This window comes from Pyrgilauda ruficollis, unplaced genomic scaffold (assembly GCF_017590135.1).
Source record: "Pyrgilauda ruficollis isolate IOZ18807 unplaced genomic scaffold, ASM1759013v1 scaffold2, whole genome shotgun sequence".
Taxonomy (NCBI): domain Eukaryota; kingdom Metazoa; phylum Chordata; class Aves; order Passeriformes; family Passeridae; genus Pyrgilauda; species Pyrgilauda ruficollis.
Genome location: NW_024519206.1, coordinates 7,352,030 through 7,374,741, shown reverse-complemented (window position 1 = coordinate 7,374,741; position 22,712 = coordinate 7,352,030). Strand labels below are relative to the sequence as shown.

General features: G+C 36.2%; 1 protein-coding gene and 1 long non-coding RNA gene across 2 annotated transcripts in view; both read left to right on the top strand.

The window, feature by feature from the left end:
- AGMO (alkylglycerol monooxygenase) overlaps positions 1-6,812 on the top strand; it is a 185,861-nt gene extending 179,049 nt beyond the window's left edge. Inside the window, exon 13 of the mRNA XM_041466463.1 lies at positions 6,161-6,812. Coding sequence (XP_041322397.1) covers positions 6,161-6,241 — 81 coding nt within the window. The 3' untranslated portion in view covers positions 6,242-6,812. The remainder of the gene's footprint in view (positions 1-6,160) is intronic.
- Positions 6,813-8,777: 1,965 nt separating this feature from the next.
- LOC121352998 overlaps positions 8,778-22,712 on the top strand; it is a 55,168-nt gene continuing 41,233 nt past the window's right edge. The window contains exon 1 of the long non-coding RNA XR_005955020.1: positions 8,778-9,599. This is a non-coding gene — a long non-coding RNA (uncharacterized LOC121352998). The remainder of the gene's footprint in view (positions 9,600-22,712) is intronic.

The following is a 22,712-nucleotide window of genomic DNA, read 5'->3' as shown; positions in this document are numbered from 1 at the left end:
CAGGCGTGGTTCAGAAGTTATTTTTAAATGTTTTTCAATTATAAAAAGGATTTTTCTCTTTAACATGGTTTTACTTTGAGGTCAACTTGAAATAGATAAACATTTTAGGATGATTAAGAAATTTATAGATGGAATTAGGTAACACTGTGGAAAGTATTCTCAGATGTTTCAACAAAATACTATAAGACAAATTTTATACTAAAGAAATACAGAGTTTATATTCATGTTAATGAGTATGATGTTGATACTGTCTCCAGGCTGCATTAGCTCATCACAAGGTGAAGATTTAATAATTATTAACATATTTTGGAATTCCTCTTAGTATGACTGACAGGAAAGCTTCCCACTTCAGTAACTAATTTTGTCTTTTGGGGAATGAGGTAAAATCTTCCTAATCCTGGTGCTTAGGTTGTGGATTATTCTGTGACTCAAGAGAGAAAGTAAATCGTAGGTAACAGTTCAACAGGATACATTTATCTACACAAGTGATTTGAGAGGCAGTGGACTGGCTTCTCCTGAGTGAAGGACATGATGCCAGATAACATGCTGCTTGCACATAAGCCATTTTAGGTCTAAATATAACTGCAATAGCACTGCCTGTGTAAAAATCCCCACGTATTTAACTGAGGAATGTGACTTACTAGCTTGTGTGCAATGCCAGGAAAGACAAAGTCAAGCTGGTGCTGTGCTGAGATTTAGCAGCTTATGTGCTTGCTAGCTCAGGCATCTCTGCAGTGCACTTGATTTCATACTGGGGATGTGTCCAGCTGTGAAAGCAACTGAGAAATAGATATTCTTTCTCCAGATCTTTCTTTGTTTTTCCTGGGTAGGTAATATAAACCTTTTAAGGTATTTGGGCTTTTGCAGCCTATGTTTTCATGCATTACCTAGCTTTAGAGTCTCAGACCATATTTTAATAAAAGAAGGAATGTTTAAAACATTTAACAGAATGAAAAGAAGGTGATTATATCTCTTCCCTATTGTTTTCTTATTATTTTTAATAGTGAAGTATAAAACCAATGATATATGTCATAAAAGAAGAAGCCACTCTGAGTGAACTATCAACATGCTTTGAGGGTGTTGAAAATACTTGGCTAAATCCTGTGTGTGCCAACAGAGTTTTAAGCATAGAGTTATAGAATAGTTAGGCTGAGAAGGGACTTCTAGAGATAGTCTGGTTCCACCTTCCCTGCAGTGAGCAGGGATATCAGATATGCACCTTGTTCTAGGTCAGGGGCATGCTGGATCTGTGAAGCCTGCTGCACCAGTAGCCTGAAGGTGTATCATGAGTACTTACGGAGAATTTCCAAACATCTGCTGCTTTTACAGAAATCTTGAACAAAAGCTGTGAAGCCACTATTATTGTAGCTGTCCCTGTTCCCTTGTATCCACAGTTCTTACACCAAAAAAATAGAAAAATTGGCTTCCCACTTTCTTCTGCATATATTTCCAAGTATGAGGGAGTCATTACACAGAGGAGGTACCTTTCTGTTCCCTAGCTTCTCTTTCCATCTATTATTATTGCAACTTTTTTTAAAGTGCAATCTTCTTGGTCTGTGCACTGTACAAGATTAGTGATTTCTGGATTTGCTGCTAATGTTACGGCATTTCTCTACTAGCCTCAGACTGCTCGTCTCCAAACATTGTACTGAGAATGAAGATACATGCATTTGTTATCCAAATCCTGACTTCCAGAAATAGTAAACATCTTCCCCTACTTATGAAACATAAATTTTCTATGTATTTCAGCACCTGTAACAGTCATCTGCAGAGAAATGGGGAAAAAATATGGTACTGATGAAAAATGCATCATTTGGGCACTTGTGAAAACTGGAGTAGTTTGCTCAATCATTTTGTTATTAATATTAGAAAATTTTCAGCCTTTGTATCAGTTTATGATCTCCATCTTTAGTTTGAAAGGACAGCGACATTACCCAGACACAGCCCAGACAGAGTCTCAGACAAAGTCTAAAAATTACATTATCATTACTATTGATAGTATGAAGTTATGTATTGTACCTGTGAAGAAGCCATGTCCAAATTTGTATATAAAGACCATAAAAAGAGCCTTAATCATGTTTAGTATCAGTTAAACTACTCTAGCATCACACTGACAATGCTCAGCATCACGTTGAGAGGACTAAGTGTTTATCATATTTACCAGTATCAGGTCCACTTTATTATGTGAACAGCAAACTTAAATATATGGATGTGCAGATCTTCCTAAGCCCTCTCCAGAGCTTAGAATATGTTATCCAGCACAGAGGTGTTCAGAGAATTCAATATAATAAGCCCATTCATAAGATGTTGTACCCCAGAAGTTGTGAATAACAGTTGCAGATTGTCTCTGCAGCAAAATTTGGAGCAAATATGTCTGGGCAGAATCTGAGAAATGTCAGAGAATCATTGAATGATTTAGGTTGGAAGGATCTGAGGTGGTGTGGTTTGAGACTCTTCCCCCTCCTTAAAGCAGAACTATCTTTGGATATTTGTCTACATTTTTAGACCAAATGTCTAAAGTGTTCTAATTCTATCCAGATGAAATCTGCAGGAGAAGAGAAAGACATCATGTCTAGGCATCTCAGATATACAAAGACATTATGAAAGAGAAGAATGGCAGAAAACAACATTAGTGTTCAGCAACAAAGCTAATCATGCAGAAGTGGGTGCCTGAATTCAGCTAATGATTTTAAAGTACTTTACAGCCTAATAAACTTCGATTGCTCCAGTGGGAATTTCCTGTGAAGAGCAGACTCAGTCCTGCAGTCAATCCATTAGTTAAGCCATCTTTGTTCTTGTGAATAATGTTATTTGCATTTCTACAATTCAGGGAGAGAATATGGGCTGTATGGAAATAGACTATATGAAAGGAGGTAATGTAAATATTTGTGCTCTTCCAGCAGTCGAAAGGACAGTCTGTAATTAATCTGTAGTTACTTGAACAGGTAAATGTAACACGTATTTATATTAAAGTGGCAAGAAGTTTGCATTTCACTTGGCTAAATATAGGGTTGTGAGAAATCCTGCTTTTAGACTTCTTCCATATATGAATACTGTCCACAGTAATTTTTCATTTTAAGACAGAAGTGAAACTATTGTTCGTATATCATATTGTTGGTGGTGGAGCTTTGTTCAGTGTAAAAAAGAAAAAGGTATAATACTAAAATCTCTCTTTTTATTTCAAAACCAGATGAATTATGAAACCAGTATGTGAATATTTTTATCAAAGGACAAATATCAGTGGTTTTGGACAACATAAGAAGGAATGAGTATTTCTGTGAAAATAATTTAGAAAGTGAAATAACCCAAAGGCAAACAATGAAAAAAAAAAAAAACCTCTAACCCATTCACATGTGAGAGTGTGGAGTACAAAATACAAAATATCTGCACATAGGATTCAGGAAATATGTTTTCCCAAGGGCATTAGAAAAATACTGGTCAACTATAGTTCAGCTTGCCTGGTGGAATGCTCTTTTGCTGCTTCCTGCTGCCCACACTATTGTCTGCTCGGAGTTCTGGCACGTATCGTCTCAGCTTTCCATTCCTGACATCACCTGATTGCACGATTCATTCAAGTGGGTCAGGCCTTGTAACTCCAAAATATGTAGCAGCAATCAAAAGAAACTGAACTCCTACCTACACAGCAAGTTTCTGCTTGGTAGCCCCGTACAGCTGGCTCTGTTCAGGGCAGGTCAGCATAACAGCAGTACAGACAGCCAGAATTGCTGTCATGCAAGCAAGGATGTGGCCCCTTAATTTTTTATCCTGATGTTTGGGTTTTTCTTAGCCCCTCCACCTCCCAGAACCTTGCAGCATTATTGTTTCCTGAATGCATTATTTCCATCAAGTACTGGCAGTCCTGACATTGATAGGCAGTGAATCAATACTTTTGTAGAATTGATATATTTTATAAAATTGAGGCCAAACTAGTTTTGCAGATCCACAGTGTGTGCAGTATGTGATTTTCCATTCTGGATATAATAACTGGAATTCTAAATACTCCCCCACAAGCACTGATTGCATGCTTTAGGAAATTCACAGTGAAGAATTTAATTAAGAATGAAGAAACTGCATCACTTCATTTAAAAAAGAGAAATTCACGCAAGATATTTTGTTCATTTTCAGGCTATAATAGCAATAACCTTCTTTAGCTGAGGACATTTCCTGGGGCTTAATGGCCCATGGCTGTGCTTCTTCAGGTGATCATCATCATCTCCCAACAGTCATTAATCCCCTACAAATGCCCTGCACCTCAGTCATTAAATGTGCTTAAGTGTGCTTCTTCTGAAAATGAAATAGTTCTATATTTAATGCATCTTCCAGGAATAGGAGTGATCTTTCTGAGGTGAGGAATGAAAGAAGTTTATTACTCTGTCAAAGAAGTACTAATTATGACAAGTGGATAAGTTCTGTTTCTGGAGATAGCATGACAAAGAATTTTTCCACAATAAGAGCATGTTATATGTAAGTCATTGTTTTAAGTGCATCATGATTTACACTCATCTCAATTGCATAACAGCCAGATCAGAAATACAGGTAGTTATTTGTAGCTAGATTTCTTCTGCAGAGCATCTCAGCCTAGAAAAATCTCACCAAACATGCAGTGTGTGACTGCAGTGCTGCTTAAAAAGACTTTCCATAGCTGTAAAAACAGAGCTATACAGCTTTACAAGGTGTTTGTGATAATGCAAGAAAATAAAAAGGAGATAAATCTTTCATACCTAAGGTCTGAAATTCTTACCAAAAAATCTTTTGGTGAGCACTTTGAATCTTTCCTACAAATATGACTACAAGTACAGTGCCAACAGCATCATAAGAGGTTTTAAACACAGTATACGGCCTACCCCTGCTGAAGTAGAATTAAAGCACTCAATGAAAATAATTTAAATTGAGAAAAAAATGGAATGAGAGTTGGGGGAATTTTAATTGTATTTTATTTGAATTTTACTTACTCCTACATTGTGCTCTTTTCATCTTGTGCTACTAAACTTGCACAGTGTACACCTAAAGTACACATTGCATGAAGCCTGTACCTGTCCCAAAAAGATTCTGAGAGGGATCAGAGCAGACACTGCCTTCACTGAGTGAAAAATTAGTACCTTTTGGGTATTATGATAATTTATTATTTATGTTGGACATTCTGATTCCATGTACTTCAGTGAGTGACTGTCTAGATAAAGACAGAAGTAGACCTTTGGGCCATGCATTATTAAATGTTGAATGTTAAATTATGTTAATGTTAAAATTAGAGCTCTCCAAATCAGCACCTTTAGATTGCAGATTGACCTGAAAAAAAGAATTATTACAACCTGACTCAAAAGTTTCTTGCCAAAATTTTCTGTTTCTTTTAACAAGCAAAAAATGACATTATTAAAATACCTTTCAGTATACACAAAGTGTTTTGATTTACTCGCAGAAAAAAAATTCAGTTATTTCAGTAACCAATAACAACTGCCTTAATTTTGCAATTTTCCAAGTTAGAGAAATTTTTCTATGTGAAAGACAAAGGTTTCTTTCAGAAAATGTTAGATACAAAATATTACATGCACCCATGTGCATACACATTTTATCTTGCTCCATTGTGGGTTCTGGACAGAACTATGACCTAATTTAGACTTTATTCTGAAATCTTTCCTACTCATCCTAATGCAGTTTTCAGCAAATAGATTTTGAAAAAAATTTATTAGATCTCTCAATAAATTTGCCAAATAAAAAAAAAAAAAAAGTTGCAAAGAGCTAAGGACAAGACAAAGAGTATTGCACTTTTAAGTTGTTTTCAATCTACCTTATATCTCACCCAAAACAGCAGGTTGGGGTATAAATACTTATGTATTGTATTGCAATTAGAACACTTCTTTTGCTATAGATCCTGGTTAAGGTTATTCATACCTTAGCATGCAATTTACAGTGTCAACATTCTTCAGATCATTTGCCAAAATTCAACAGGAGTGTCCACAATAAAGAGTAGTTGAAAAAAGAAAGCATATTTTTCTAAAGTGAATTTATCAGTATACCTGGAATTCTTGGGGTTTTTTTCTCAAATTCTCTGTTTTCACCTACTCATTATGTTTACAGATCAATAGAACTTAAAAAACCCAAAAAAACCCCAAACCAACCTCATATAATGTTTCTCATTCTCATTGTAAATTCTGTGTTGTAGGTCTTGTTTTCCCTCTGTGCTGCATTCTGGGGAATCCAAATTATGAAGCGGATCACTTCACTCAAAGATAAACAGCAATGAATGAGCAGATCTAACATCACCTTAAATGCGGAAACAGCACTTCAGGACAACCTTCTAAGTTCCTTGGAATTAATCAACCATGAATCATGCTGAATTGCAATCAGTTCACTTATGATACAAGAGATTTGTGATTTTTGAATGAAGGTTTGAAAGATTCCTAAGGGAGTATATTAATTTTTATTTGATTTTTAAAATAAATATTTAATTTCTTCCCAATTTAAATAAAATACTTATTCACAGCATAGATTTTTACATTCATAGGATTACAAACTCTTCAAAACCATGTAGAACTAATTTAATTTTTGCAGTGATTTTGTTAGTAATAGTGTGTGAAAAGTATTTTTCACAAGAGAAATAATTAAAATAATATCTGATGTAACCTGGTATAAAGTGATTGACTGTCTTCTTATTGAGGCTAAACATTAACATATGTGAATGTCATTTTTTTCTGTAATGATTGAATTACACTAGAATCTCCATGTCATGCCCAATTCAGTGTTCATAACATACAGCTACACGAGGATGAGTAGTTGAGGCAAGAAAATGATTAAAAACAGCACGATAAAATAACTTGACCTAGTATGAGTTGAAACATCTTCAATAAAATTGGCTGATGCATGCGTTGTATAATACAGACATGCAGTTATTTACGGAATACACCTGCATTGCCAACTTTACATAGTGATCAAACCAGGATTCACACGTGGGTTTCCCGCTGACACTCACCTGACAATATATTTGCAAGGCTGGGCCCTTAATTTCTGGTAGTTTCCTGCTGGGTGATGTCAGGGGAGATGCACGTCTTGTCTTTCAGAAGCTGTTGGAAACATGGTGTATACTAAGATAGGAAAATTAAATACAAATGGTAGAGGGAGTCTCCAAACAGCAGGACTGGCAAAAATACTGGCTCTAGGTTGTTTTTCTTTCCTCACAGTCGTCCAATTTTTTTTTTGGCTGCAAGCCTCTTAGAAGTGCTTAAAGTCAAGTAGCTAAAAAATGGATCCTGTCTTAGATGCTTCAAACTAGTAATAATACCTGGATTTAAAAATGAGTTTAAGTTTGTGTTCTGGTTTTTTACCCATTCCATTTTCCTTGACGAATGTTAATGGCAGTCTGATATCTCAGATTTAGACAGCCTACTTTGAATTAACTCATTTTCAGTCTCTAGCTGTAACAAATGCCACTGTCCGTGGAGTGGGATGTTTCTAATAAATTTTCAGAAACACAGTAATGTTATTTATGTAAAATTGTTGCACTGTCTATTGATAGTATCATCTAAATTGTAAAATAGAATCATCAAAATACTCAGATTGCAAGGAACCTTAATGATAGGTTATTTAATGTATAATTTAAAAAAACAACAGAATCTGATTTCAGAAGTAAAAGAAAATTACCAGCTTCTTATATGGCCCTGTAACTTAGTGCACCTATATTTTCCAAATTTGTAATGGTGATAAGGTCAGTTTAATATAACAAAGAATCGTGTTGAAAGTCAGTTTCCTTATTGAAATAAATCCTTCAAAGAAACAGGAACAGGACAAAAATTTAACATTTTATGCTTTGAAAACTGGCAGTTTTGGAGGGGCAACAATGAAGAATTAAGTAAAATTAAATTAATTTTAAAGCTGTCCTAATGAATGTCATGTATTTTCAAGAAGAAAGGAGTGTGATTTTAAGGGCAAGTATAATATATGTCTGATGAGGACAACCTAGTCATTAAAGCAGAGGCCAAAACAATTTCCACTTTTCTAAGGGTTTTTAAATCCCAATTTCCTGCTTCCAGGGACTTGGCATTGTATATAGGTTGTTTGAAAGCAAGGTGCAGGAGAGGAGCAGCATTCTTCCACTGCGTACTGATCAGTAGGGTCTGAGAACAGCTCCTTTGACTGAAGGCTTAAACAGACTCATGGTGGGTGAGCAGGACTCCTGTGCTTTACAATAACATCACCCAGGTATGTATAAGCAATCCTTTGGCTACAGACTGGAAGCTAGGATTTGGCATTTTTGGAGAAGAGAGTTTCAGGGACAAGCTCTTAGAAACACCTTTGCACCATCCTTTCAGTGGCTATGTGGTGGGTAACTATATCCCTGTCAACTTGCTTGTCACAAATTTTTTTAAATATAAATTATATCATACTTTAGGTGCCTAACACCACTACTGGATCTAGTTTGTGCTGTCTTTATATCCACTGCAAAGAGTGAAATAATCATCCCAAAGATGTCTGTGGGGGAGTCAGGAGACTTTGGAGACCAGTTGGCCACTGAATTGAATTATGTGCAGTTAATATATATAATGCAATTAATTCAATTAATTTAATACAAACTGCAAATAATGCTCATTGCTACCATGATATTTTGATAAGGCAGCCTTCTCCCCTCAGTTTTTTAATATTCCATAACTTATTTCTTTATAATTTGACCACGTTGTGTGGTTGAACAATCGTATGGGATAAAGTGAAATGAGGTGAATTATGTGAGGGCAGTAGTGTGAGGACAAAATATTGATGTAGAACTAATAGATATTGTGTAAGTAACTGTCTTTCTTTTGGTAAACCAGTCTTTCAGGTCTCTAGAAAGAAAAATATTCTGGACTAACAGCCTAGCCTCACATGTCCAAGCATGAAACTTCATAAATGATGTTTGTAATTTGCACTATTGCATAAGACTTCTTTTGGTCTTGTTTGTTATTAAACTCCCCAGTGATACACCTTAGGAGAAGAATGTGGATAAACAGAACTTTTTTTCATCAAGACTGTTAAAAAGTGATTCCCACCACTCCTACTAGCTGTTGTAAAGTCACATCCCTGCACATGGCCTTTCCTGGACTGTGTGCACAGCAATATCAAGTTACTGAAAACCCAGAAGTAAGCAGCTGAATCCTGTGTCACTTGAGACCTGACCCTGCACCATTCAAGTCACCAAAACACTTGCTGCTGACCTCAGGATCAGGGCAGAGCATTCCCTGTATGAAAACAAGAACGATGTAATATTTGCTGCAATTCAAGCTTTGGTGAGGTGCATTGATTAAAAGTAACAGAGTTGCACAATTGCTTATTCCTGAGTGGCTAACATCGTATCCTTTCTGGTATACTAAACCAGAGCACTTTGTTAGATAAATGCTGATAGTTAAAGCTGTAACCTGTACTTACCAGATAAAAAGGACTTAGGGCACTTTCTCTTGTCTTTGTTGTCTTCAGTTTTCTCTCAGATTTGCAGGATAAAGGGCATCATTGCTCAAACCATTACCTAAAGGGAGTAGTTGATCAGATATTTTAAAGCTTTTTACAGCCAAATGTCTGTGAGCTTTCAGGAATTTAAGCGGTGTGATAAGAAACTACTAAACTGCATGGCACTAAAGGTAAGAGTTGTTTAGATTTTTCTTATTTGCTCTTTAATTTGTGACCAAAAAAGCAAAGTCTTAGCAATGTAGTTCATCAGTAACAATTGTAACTCTCAGAGAATACTCAAAGCATTGCTTATTGTGTAAACTATGTTGCCCTTACCTGAAATTTTTCTTAAAACTCTGGTACCTGAAATTGTGTAAATAAAGAAACATTTTTGCCTGCTGAAAAGAAGACCTATAGAAAGTTCAAAATCTAAAAAGGCAAACAAGATTTTAATCAGTAATATTTTAAAACATTTCCCTTTTAAAAAACCCCAGTGATTACATGAGGCTTGACTCATGGTTTTTAAGCATGGGATTGCTAATGCTGAATGGGAAAAAACTATTCTTGGTCTACCTTTTTTCCATAAAACCTCTGTTTCCAGCACAGGCATATACAGTGCCTATGAGGCAGAGTTCTGCTGGGTTTCCTGGTTCCCTGCTGGTGTGTGACCAGCAATTCAGTTTGGAATTCAAACAAAGCAGACCACAAGCCAGCTCTCTGAGGGGCCCTGACCCTCAATAACTCTCAGCACACGCAGACCTCACCACTGTATGCCCTGCTGCCTTCCAGCCCCAGCAGATGGGGCAAAGCAAACAAGAGAGGTACTGTGGACTTCCAGGATTTTCTCTTTCTATAGGGAAAACAAGTGTTAAAATGCCACATTTGAAAGTGAGGTACAAACCACAACATAAAGCAAAAATAAGGTATCTCACATGCTGGAGAAGCACTTCCATATTAATATCAAGGCCAATGGAAAGCTTGGCTCCATTCTTTGTCTTTTTTGCCCCACCTATGGAAAACAGCAGAAAAATGTGGAAACATTGAGTAAGAATGAACTGCTGAGTGTCCTTGTGTTTATGGTTTGGCACAGAAAAGCGATACAAAATGAATTCTCTCCACCCCACCCCTTGATATATTTTTACTGCTTCCTCCTTTATTCTTTCTCACCATTTTTCTCTTTCTCGCTCTAGTGTTTATTCATCTTTGTAAAATATCCTCTCCTTTCTTGCCTTAGGTTTGTTATGTGTGGAGGTGCATAGTGATACATTATATTATATATCCATAAATATTTTACTTTTTTTTTTATTATTTTCTATTTGATGAGAGCCAATACTTACCTAAAGGTGCCTACTTTCTTTACTGGTCCTGTCAGTCAACGGACTGATGTCTTCTAATATTAAAAAAAACCCTGCTCATACATTGTTGTATTTATTTCACTTGTTTATATTTACCTAATTTCCTCTAATGATTCATTTTCTATTTACATTCCAGTAACATGGCTCTGTCCTTTTCCTAGTTTTTACTTGCTCTCCTGCTTCCTTGTTATTAATTCCTTGTAGTTACTTTTTGTCCCTTCAGCACCATGCTTTAGCTGTCACTGTCTCTTTGCTCCAGGATGTACCTCTACAGTTCTTGTGGATCATTTTCTAGCCTGCTGATTTTAATGTGGCAGATACAGTCCAGTAATAACAGTGTTTGATTAAAAAGAGATTAAATTAATAAAGACAATAATGGAACATTTTAAACACTATGGAATTTGTGGTGTTTTCTGCTACTTATGTTTTTTCCACAAACCTTGAATGCAAGTACTTATCAGCACATAAATTACAATTATAGATGTTTGCCAGGAAAGAAAAATACAGTAAGACAACTGGACTACAATTTTTTAGATCAAAGAATAGGTTATTAACGTACTGAGTGTGGTCATGTCTTTTGCTGCTGTCTGTCTGCTTTGAGGTCATGAGCCTGTTATTTGAAGATAATGACATTACTCTTTTGCCTCACGTAGCAGCATTTGTGATTTCAGATCTAACAGTGCTTTACCTTCGCTCATGACTCATGGCTGACTCACTACCTTTAATCATTCTGAAAGCAAAGATTTTATTTTTGCTCTTCTTTTAATCACAGTGCAAAAAAAAATACTCTGAGGGAAGGTAAAGTGTTATATATTGCAGCAGTGTAGGTATGTAGCAATGTACTGATTTTTGTAGAACCTCAAGTATTCCCAGTTTTCTATCCATGACCATAAACTAGATTTCACAGTGATGTCTAACAGAGGAAAGCCTGATGATCAGGGATTGGTGGAAGAAATTAAAGGCAATTAAAGGCAAGTTTCTGTGAACAAAGTCTGTCATTGAAGGTCAGATCACCTTTGGTTTTATTTAATATTAATTATTTTGTCTGAAATATAGCTGTAAGAGAAAAGTAATGTCTTCATGATTTCATGGCCAATAATAAGATATATACTTGAATAAATTTTCTTCTTTGCTAACAATATTCCTATTATTCATGAGAAAATCTATAAGTGTCTCATGCCTATAGTTTATTATGGTTAATCATGCCTGATAACTGGACTATAGTATGTGTATAAATGGCCTTATTAATGAAGTGCAATTATCAATGATTTGTGCTACAGGAGAAGAATTATTCTTCAGTATTATTTTCCCCAGGTTTTCTCCTTGCCAGAGAGCCCAGTGGTAGAGTTAGAATTTAGCTAACATAGTCCTAAGTATTATAGGATCATGAAAACTTGCTGTATTCTACTAATGGCTTCCTCCTTGCACCTCTTTATAGAGACCTGTGGTATTTTTCCCAAGGAATTAACCAGCTCTTATGATGCTACATGCAAAATAGCTCATCTCTGAGAGAGATACTGACTGAGAGAGAGATATGGCTGAGATATATTTGAGCATTGGCAGAGATGGGCATTGTACCCTGTCAAGCAGCCTAATCAAGGTGAGGTGACCAGTCTCCTTTCCTCAGCATTTCCAGGCAGGGAAGCACAGATGGACTTGAGCAGCAAAACTTGCAGAGCAAGAAAGGAGCACAGGTTATTGCAGTCTCTGTTGGGGTGGCCAGTGGGGGTGTGCCCTGGCACAGGGACAGTTTGATTAAAAGCCTATTGCAGTTACAAGCCCATCAGGCACAGAAGTGAACAGCTCCAAGTCACTGTCATTCAAGACAGAAATTTAATAAGAACAGATATGACAGAGAAGGTGGTCCGCAAAGAACTCCTGTGGCCTGTTTTTGGTGGTGGTTGTTATTATTATGCTTTCTTTGGGCTTTTCCTGTTTAGGAATTTCTCTGTTTCACTGTGTCTTGGATAAGTGCAAAGCAAATGGGTCTTCTTCTACATATCAGGGATTTTTCTAACAATATTTGAATAAAGACGATGAAATGGTATGCTGGTGCATTTGAAGACTTGATGTATTTTCACAATACAAGTCTTTATGGTCCTATCAGATTCTATTGCACTTACTTGCAAGATAATGAAATTAAGCAAGATAAACCATTAGACCTTGTAGCTGTGATAAATACATCCACTAAAAAGGGTAATTTGTCACATTTCATATTGTAATTTTCTTTTCTATAATGATGAATATACAGGGTTGTATACCATGATTATGAATAACCATCAGAAACCACTTTTGCTTAGTGGATGCTGAAGTCCCATTATTTTTAAAAAAATCTTCCTTTTGACTTCTCAGAATAAACAAAAGTTCAAGTAATATTTCCTCTAGATAGTGTTTCACAAACAATAAAGTTATAGGCAGTATGACACAGAGTAGTAGCTATGAAGGTAATTTTTGTAGGTATGTTGAAGAAATCAGAGACGTCTTCTAGTAAGATTTTAGAAGGGAACAGTAGTGATGACTGATAAGTGTTAAAAAGGGTTATGAAATATTAATCAATATGCTATTAGTATATGTAAAAGCAATTCAGCTTTTTAGTTCACTTGCGCAGTTTGAGCTCAGTCAAATTTGCCAAAAATGTGCACTGGGATGTTTTTGTTTTTTCTGGAAGGTTTTCTGGAACTTATGGAAAATGTAGTTATGTAGTCTAAATATACTCTGTGGAAAATATTCAACTATAAGGTCCATTTTCCTGTTGAGATCTCAGGGAAACAGAATTAATAGTGCCCGAGTCCTTGAGCTTGTCTGGTTAGCAGATATGCATTTGGTTTCTAAGATGTAGAGATTTATGTCTGAATTCTGACAGAATGAGATATGTAGATGAAGATTTGTGTTTTCCAGAAGATAACTGATCTCTAGTAACTTCAGTAATTTCTGGGTACCTGCAGTCATAGCCTCCATGTTTTTACTGACTACATATTCAGCAGACAGTAAGGTTTAAAAGGTGCAAAATACTAGCACTACATGGCTTTGTTTTCACGTTTGGTTCACCTAGGAAACAGCTTCTTAGGAGAAGTGAGCTAAAATTGCGTTGAAAAATATTTTCCTTTCGTGGTTTCTGCTTCTTATTGTCGTGTCTGGAGAAGATAAGTTAATTTTTTTAACTATGCATTAAAAGTCCTGTTAAAATTTTCAGCCTTTCATGGCCGTGATCATTGTGAACTTGACATTATTATCTTTATCTCTATAGCAAGTATGGAATCACAGACTCACACAATATGCTCAATTGGAAAGGATCCAGAGGGATCATCAGAGCCAGCTCCTGACCCTGCAAACTCACACCATTTGCCCAAGGGTATTGTCCAAATGCTTCTGGAACTCTGTCAGGCTGGTGCTGGGACCACTTCCCTGGGGAGCCTGTTCCAGTGCCCAGGCACCCTCTGGGTGAAGAAAGTTTTTCTTATATTCAAACTAAACTTTCCCTGACAAAGCATTAGGCCATTCCCTTGGGTCCTGTCACTGGTCACCACCTGCCCCTCATCTTCCCCTCACAGGATGCTGTAATTTCAATGAGGTTGCCCCTCAGTCTCCTCTTCTCCAGGCTGAACAAACCAAGTGGCCTCAGCTGGTCCTCATCCAGCTTCCCCTCAAGGCTGTTCACCATTATAGGCTAGGTAAAATCCTGTGTTCCAGGTGTTTGAGAAAATCTGATTATTAAAATCCTGTTAATGACTTTTTGTGCTAAGGCAATTGCTATTGGAGAATGCTGATTTTCGCTTTGCTTCACCTGGATTCTTTGAAAGGTCTCAGTGTGTTTCTTACACCTCCTACAAGGAAGGCACAATGGGGAAAGCCAGCTAGGATGAGGACCCTAGTATCATCTCCTGTGGATGCAATAACTATGCAAGATTGTTTTAAGATTCAAGAGGGATGCTGTAACAGTTTAAACCTGGTTTCTGTCTTCCCATTTTACAGAATCTCTGGAGGTGGTCACTCAGGTAAACTGCTTAGACACCATGTGTGAGTACCTGGAGTCTACTTTTCTCTAATGAACTGAGTCTAAAATGAAGAGAGTATCACAGATAAATTTCCTGCTGTCAGTAGCACACCAGAGAAGCTTAATAAGAGATGAAAGAATAACTCCTCCTCACAAGAAACAGCAGGTAAAAAGCAAATGGAAAAGGCACTTGCTGTGTTGCCTAAAAGCTAATTTAAAATTACATGTATTCAGGTCATGTCATTTCTGGTGGGAAGAAACCTTGCAACCTGTAGTGTGTGCTCATACGTGGTGGTCTCCAGCATGCCCCAATGTTTATACCTTATGGAGGTTCCCATATCCCAAACCAAAGCTGGTCTTGGAATAAAATAATATGAAGATAGGTAGATGAGAGAGAAGCAGTAGCTTGGTCTTATTCCTACAGTGTTTCACTAAGAAGAGCCCAATCTTTGGCTGACATAAATTGAGTAGGTGTGCTGACCTTTGTGTTTAGTTGTTTTTTTCTTTTTGTCTCATTGAATTCCCTCACATCCTCATCTCATTAAACTGTGGCTCAGCCAAATTGTTTTAAAACATGTTTTAAAAGGTAACTGTAGTAGCTTACTGTAAATTCTGTAGCTTCAGGCATAATTTTTTTACAAAGATATTTGCATTTTAACACAAAAGTTCTCCAGACTGTAGCCACAGACTTCTCTTTAGCAGAACTTTTCAGGTGTCTGAGTCTTTGAATTAATGCACAGGTCTGGGGTTCTAGACAAAGGAAGAAGACTTCCTACGTAAACAGTGGGGATCTAGGCTGGACAGGCCATCCTGCAACAAATTATTCAATTCTTCTCTTTCATCCTTAAGCTATTTCCTTGTAAATAGACTAGAAACCTTTTGGTCATATTTGTTGCTCAAAATAATTTCAAACTGGAACAAGGTTCACAAGTAAGTCGTGTGGAGCCACCAATATGGGAATTGTTTGCACTGACATCTTGTGGTACAATTTAGTTTGGGGATGGGTCCTGATGCAAGGACAAACTTGCAGTGAAAATACTTTACTACTTGGTCAAAATGGCATTCACCATACAAGCTTGCAGAGTTTTATAGAAAAAGCCATAAGGTTTTTTGAATATGGAAAGCGTCCCATTCCCAGATGTGTTCCCAAGAATTAGGGGCTACATGTCTTTATTTAAAAATAAAGAAATTATTTGTTTAAATTGTTTAAGCTAGTTTTCCAAGGCAGGAGAGCTAGTAGACCCATCTCAACATCATATTGTAGAGGTACAGAGTTTACCTCCTCTTTCAAGCAGCATAAAAAAGAGGTTGTTCAGAACAATGAAAGATTCCAGTATACATACAGAAAGCATGTGGAGTTTTTTCTCAAGGACTTAAGGGTTAGATAAAAGAACAAAGTATCTTCTTGGTCAGTAAAAAAACTTAGATTTCTGTAGTATGGGCAAATAGCTCTGAAATAATTTTACTTATAAGCTTTACTTGTCCATTTCAAGCAGTGCTGTCATGTTTTGACATGTCATTCCAAAAGCAGTAGTAAAGCTTCACAGCAGACTTACTCCAGATGTGATTCAAACTAACAGGAAAAATGAGCATTTGTAAAACACAGCTTAGTAATGTGCAAAGTGGGCTAAAGAAAAGATAGGTCATTTTTTTGAAGTTGAATGGGCAGAGAGCAAAAAAACCTAACAGGAAACTGCTTATTAGCCCAAACACCCAGTAGGTTCAGTGTTACTTTCATGTTCAGTGAAACTATTAGATATTTTTGATCTAACAGTGAGGGTTTAAAGAATGAAAAGACATGCACTCTATGGCTGGCAGCTGCTCACTTCGATGTCTAGTTAATGAGTTGTGCTCTCATGCTGGGATTTGAGGCAGTCCAGCGAGTGAGGCTTCCCTGCTGTTTCTCTTTGACTGCATTACACAACCAGCTCTCTTTTATATTTTGATAGTGACATCTATTGGAGCTTTGAAGAATAATATTTGGGGGAAAAAATCTTCATGTATATTAGTAAAAGCTAAATTGTTAGACAATAAAATTTTCAGTTCATACAAAAGCAGATATATATGTGTCATCAAAACATACAGAAGAATGAAAATACTGATAAAAAAAAAAAAAGTAGCAACAGTTCAAATCAGAGTCAGGAAGAAAAATGTGCCTTTCTCTTTTTTGATGTTGGGTGAACTAAGAAACTTCCCCAGCTGACTGAAGATTTTTTTAGAATGAACCTATCACTAAAGCTGTAACCTCAAAGTGAAACAAATGCAATATTTGATTGAATTCTCTATAGATATTCCCAAGACTTTGACAAGTATTAACAGAACCCGGTCTAACAAAGTGGGTACAGTAGCAGTCAGCCAGTCAGCAAAGACCTGACAAGCCTTCCTCATGAGCAATGATGTCTGATGTCTCTGCTGTCAAAGGGACACAGCCATCCAGAGTATTTGGAATGAAATTGGCTCTGCTTTGAATAAGCAAGCCATCTTCATGGATTATAGTGAGAATATGGCTTGTGTCTGTTAGAGCTTACAACAAGAGTCCTAGACTTTTCTAGAAGTGTAAGACTGATAAACAATTATCAGTAAGTGTGGCCAGTGGATTTACATTGCACTAAATTACCTAATGTATTTACATTTTTTCAAATATGTATGCACTGTGAAACAGCTCTAGCAGTCAGTCCCTGGTGTAAAGAGTAGGCATTGAGTAATGCTACCTCACAAAATCTCTAGGAGAAATTAGGAGATATGAAATGTGCAAGGAGAGTGTGCTGTGGAAAGTCCTCAGGACTTCTTCAGGACCTTTCCTTTCTGTTTGTTCTTTATTCTCCTGAGAACTCTGAGTTCCTCAATGCACACTGGAGAAATGCAAATTTTCCTCAAGCCACCTCTCTTCATCCGCATGTGGGTCATGATGAATATCTTCATATGACAGTTTCATGTTAATTTGCTAGAAATTGTGAATTTGGGGCTTTTTCCTGGATTCTTCTTTTCTACAAAAATATGATAAAGAATTCCCTGTAAAAGAATCAGAAGGTTTCTTCCTTGCCTCAGATTATAGATTTTGCTAGGGTTTTATTTTGGTTTGGGTTCTTTGCATGTGATTTGATCTCAGTTTATTCTGATTTTTAAAGAAAAAATATTTTCTCAAGAAACCAAAGGTTTAAATGGGATTGTACTTCCTGATACTGTTTCATGTATCTTAAAATTTGGTTTTGCTTTTATTTATTCTGGTTTGTCTTCCCCAGTAGCAACATTGCTATATCCTATTCACTCCATTATGATAATAAACCCACACATCAGTCAGGGAACTAGTCAGACAGGGAACTTACTATGAAATGAAAAGGTGAAGTATGATCTTAGAATAGCAAACATAATTGACTCAAACAATCCTAACACAAAAGTACTTCACAAGCCTCAAATTACTTTACTGTTTTCTGAACTGCTTGTTTTGCAGATTTCTATGCCTAAACCCCAGAATATACCACATAAAATAATTTATAATGCAGTTATTGTTTTCATATAAATCACATCCATTTCTCCTGCTGCTGAATGAGAAATGTTCAATTTGTACAGCCGGTGGTATGTTCTCCATTCTTATTCAGCCTTTACAGAGCCTGCAGGAAAAATGAAATATTAATGATGTTGTAAAGACACTTTTTATAATGAAAATATATCCAAATTAATCACACCTTTCATTTATTCAAGAGGAATTCTGTCATACTCTTTGGTGGTTTTGGATTGTCTGTAAAAGAATAAAGGAGGAAGTAATTAAGTAGTTTAGTTAGCATCTTGTGACTTTTCTATGCAAATATCTCTACCTAAAAATAATCCTGGTTTGGTACTGTGTCCATTTCACTTTTATGGACAGTTTTCATTACATAGTTCAGGTGAGCAAACACTGCAGAGTCACTTCTCTCTGCTGAACAATGCTTTCAGTTGCACAAATGAATATAAGGAGTGAGTACTAGAAGCATAAAGTTTAATTTTTTTAAGCTTGAAGATAGATATTCAGGGAGGAATTTATTTAGTTTAAATTAGTAAAACTCACTAATACCTCTACTGGGTGCTTAGCAGATAAGATCATAAGAAACAGAGGGATAGAGATATCACAAGGGAATTTTACATATGTACCTATGTCTGTTTTCTGGTGTGGTCAGGAGCTTCTAATATACCTGACTATTCTCAGCCAGACTCTGAAAAGGTATTTAGACCTCTGCTCTTCTATCATGCAATTGGGTCCATTAAGCTCAGAAAGGCTCCAGCCTGATTTGCACAGCGCTGTGCTTATAAGCTCCTTGGAACATCGTGCACTGAGCACAGAACAGAGACATCCTGGCTGAGCCTGTCCTGTCTTATTAAAATCCACCTTCATCTCAGCTGTGACAGAGCAGAGCTCTGTGCAGAGCCACCTGGATGCCTGCTCCATCACTTTCCCCACTATTCAGCCTGTAGGGGAAGCATGCTAGTTCAGATACATCACTAGATCCATGGTGATGCAAGCTAGTAGAAAGGAACAGCTTTAAAGAAATTATCCCTCCCAATGGCACCTAAAGAGCTTTTACAAAGATAAAACAAATTATTATTAATATAAACAGAATAAAGAACATAAATACGCAGGGAAAGGTCGAAACCTAACTAAATAAATAGTTGTGTTAAAAATATACTAGGAGTGAATCTGAAAGAATTGAAAAATAGAACTCATCAGCAAAGAAAACTTTACCTAGGAAGCTTTGCACTAGTAAAGATCAATTGAGAGCTCCAAAACATTGAGCTCAGAAGCTGTAAAAGGAATGGAAAAATAAATTCTATAAGTATGTCTATATATCCAAATGGATGCCCTGTTTCAGTTTTAAATTAGAAGGAAGACATAGAACATGAAAGCAAATGAGGACAGTTCATGAGTTTGAATATATAAAAAAGAAATAACTCTTGGGAAAAAAAAAAAAATAGGTGAGTTTAATGAGTTCAGCTTTGGGCACCCATTATTTAGTGTTCCAAAATAATGAAATAATAAGGATGCTCTTATCCCTGGAGAACAACAGAAACTGCACTTCTATTAGATAAAAAGAGAAAACAATTAAAGTAATTTGATGCTCATTAATCTGACCTTAGTAGAATACAAAAGTGTTTAAGAAGTGAGGAGAATTTTAAAGTGCTCAGGTAAATAGGAAAAACAGTAAAATATTTAACAAAAGCAAGGTAAATTTAGATTAAATTGCTGCCATTTCTCCGTGGGGTAAGTGTTTTTTTAGACAAGAGCAGTATATTATATTATTTATCATTACTTTAACAATTACTGCAATGTTTGAGAGAGATTGTGATAAATGCAGTAATAATAAAGTATGTAAGAAACAGAAAAAATGGATGACTAAATACAATAGGTCTTTTCACCCTCATGAAAAGGAATATGATTGTGTTTTATAAAATCAAAAGTAGAAAGGGATGCTCCTTAACTTCCTTTATATTGATGAAGTTATAGGATGTTAGGTTTGAAACACAGTGGAGTCCACCTACCACATAATTAAACTGTGAACTTTACATCTGTAGAATATTATTAATGCAAAAAATGTTTTTGGAGTTCAAAAATACTTGAATTTATGGAATAATTTAAGAAAATCCTTCATGGGCTGTTCAACACAAAAATCATATACTTTCCCTAAGCAATTAGGTGAAAGGGAAATTCTGGTCTCATGCAGTTCACCTGTTCTAATTTTCTTGGATGAAACTGATAAAAAACACCATGGGAGTTAATATTAGACTCTTAGAGACTCAGTCTTGGGGTCATTATTATTTAACTTTTCTCTAATTACCTTGGCACAGAATGTTTGAATGCAGAAATGAAAATTAGCTGATAAAGCTGAAAGACATTGGGGCAGACATACCTGGATATAGTATAATCTTAAATAAATAGAATAACAGAAATTTAATGAACTCCAGTAATGTGAACAGCTATGTCATTCACTGAAAGGCTAATGACAAAAACCTGCTGCTAACTCAAAGGACAAGTGACTAAGTGTAATTGAGAAGGAATAGCTGGGTTTGCTAGTCAGTGCCAGGGATCTCTAAAGGATTGAGAAAGGAGGTGGTGTGGAATAAGAAATTCCTTGTTAGAGGGGAAAGGCTTAATGCTGTTTTTGCAATATGAGATCCTCTTCACATTACCACAATATTAGATACAGTTCCAGTCACCTATGTGCAGAAACAGGTGAAAAAGGCTATTTGAAGACTGTAAAAGGAGTCATCTTTATTAAGAAATAAACCAAAAGCTTAGAGGCATTAATATTGCTTTCCCCAGGCTGTCTGTAGATTGCATGGTAACTGGAATCAACAGGGAATTCCTCTTGTTCAGATGGAGGACACAATACTGCTTTCAAACTGGCATAATCACCTGCCATAGTGAGGGAAGGATGGAAAATTCTTGATAGTCAAAACACAACTGGGGTGCACACCAGAACCTGAGAAAATAAAAGGTCAATTTCCATATAACCTTTGAGTCCTCAGGGATTAAACACTGAAAAACAGAAGCCAGTAAACTAATTGGTAAGGAAGCTAAGATACAATGGGAAAAGTAATCATCAATAAATTTACAATAAAAATTTAAATGTAGATGTTTTGAAATTGCTTCCCAGCAGCTGGTAGGAGTATCAGTAGTAGACTGTAGTATCAGAGTTCTTTGCCCTTCCTGCCCTAAACAGAGTAAAACATGCATTCCTATGGAATAAAGTGAAAGAAAGAAGTGAAGTAGACGCTTCCTTTCTTGTCACCTCTTGCCAAAAAAAAGCAGAATTACTCAACTAAGTAAAACTTCACTGAGACTGGGTGTCATTAAGTGCAGACGCCTTGAAGGCCCAACCATGTGGATGGGTGACTTGATGGGGTGAGGGAGACTGCTAGAGGAGACAAAAAAACCAAAAGTAGTGGAGAATAAAGATTTCAGCTTTTGAGTGTCTTCCACCTTCTATAGTAACGAAATCACAGATGAATCGCAGAACATTCTGTTAGAAGTGACCCACAAGAATCATGGAGTCCAGCTCTTGAATATGAATGGCCCGTGCAGGGATTGAAGCCATAATTTTGGCATTTGCTATTAAGTAGTATTTTCATGTATTTGTTATTGTATTTGAGGCATAACAGAGATTTACATAGGAAATATTATTAGTAAATTAGACTTATTAATGTCATCACTTGTAAATTCATATACAATCTTAGACTTGATATTTAACAGTAGATGTGATCAAGATAAAATATTTTGCAGATGTAATTTGGTGCTTGCAGCAAGGAAATGTGACTGACAGATGATGCAGTCATATTTGCAGAGTGTGCTTCCATCATCCTGACACCTAGCATGCTCTTCATTCACAACGGGTTTGGTATCTGTAAGTTTATATTTAAATGAGGTTTTATCCTTACTAATCAGAATTTGTGGTATTTTAACAGGTTTTATTCCACTTATATCACAGAGTGTGCCCTTCATTTGTGTGGAACAATGTTTCCTGATACAGTATATTTTTTATATATCCTTGGACTTGATTGATATTGATACACTTACTGTAATTCTTTCACAAACTTATCAAACTATGTTTTCTAAACTTAAATCAGAAAAACAGAGTGCTTGCTTACCATTATGAGTCACTGGGTTTTTTTTACACTGCAGTGTATCCTAGATGAATTATTTTGTTTTCTGGGAATCTTAAATAGTACTTTGTTATGTCCTGTAACTGTTCTACTTTTTGTTTAAATATTTTAGGATAACATTATTTATAAAAATCAGAGTTCTTGTCCTTTATTTAAGAAAGACACCAACAAAATTTTTGATTGAAGAAGGAATAGAGATTTATTTCAGTTCTTTTTAACTGAGGTAAAGCTAGCATCTTTTCCCCTCCTCTTGTTTATATTGCTGTGAGATGTGGGTCCTTTACAATTCATTCAGTCTTTCATACTGCTAAAAACTGAACACC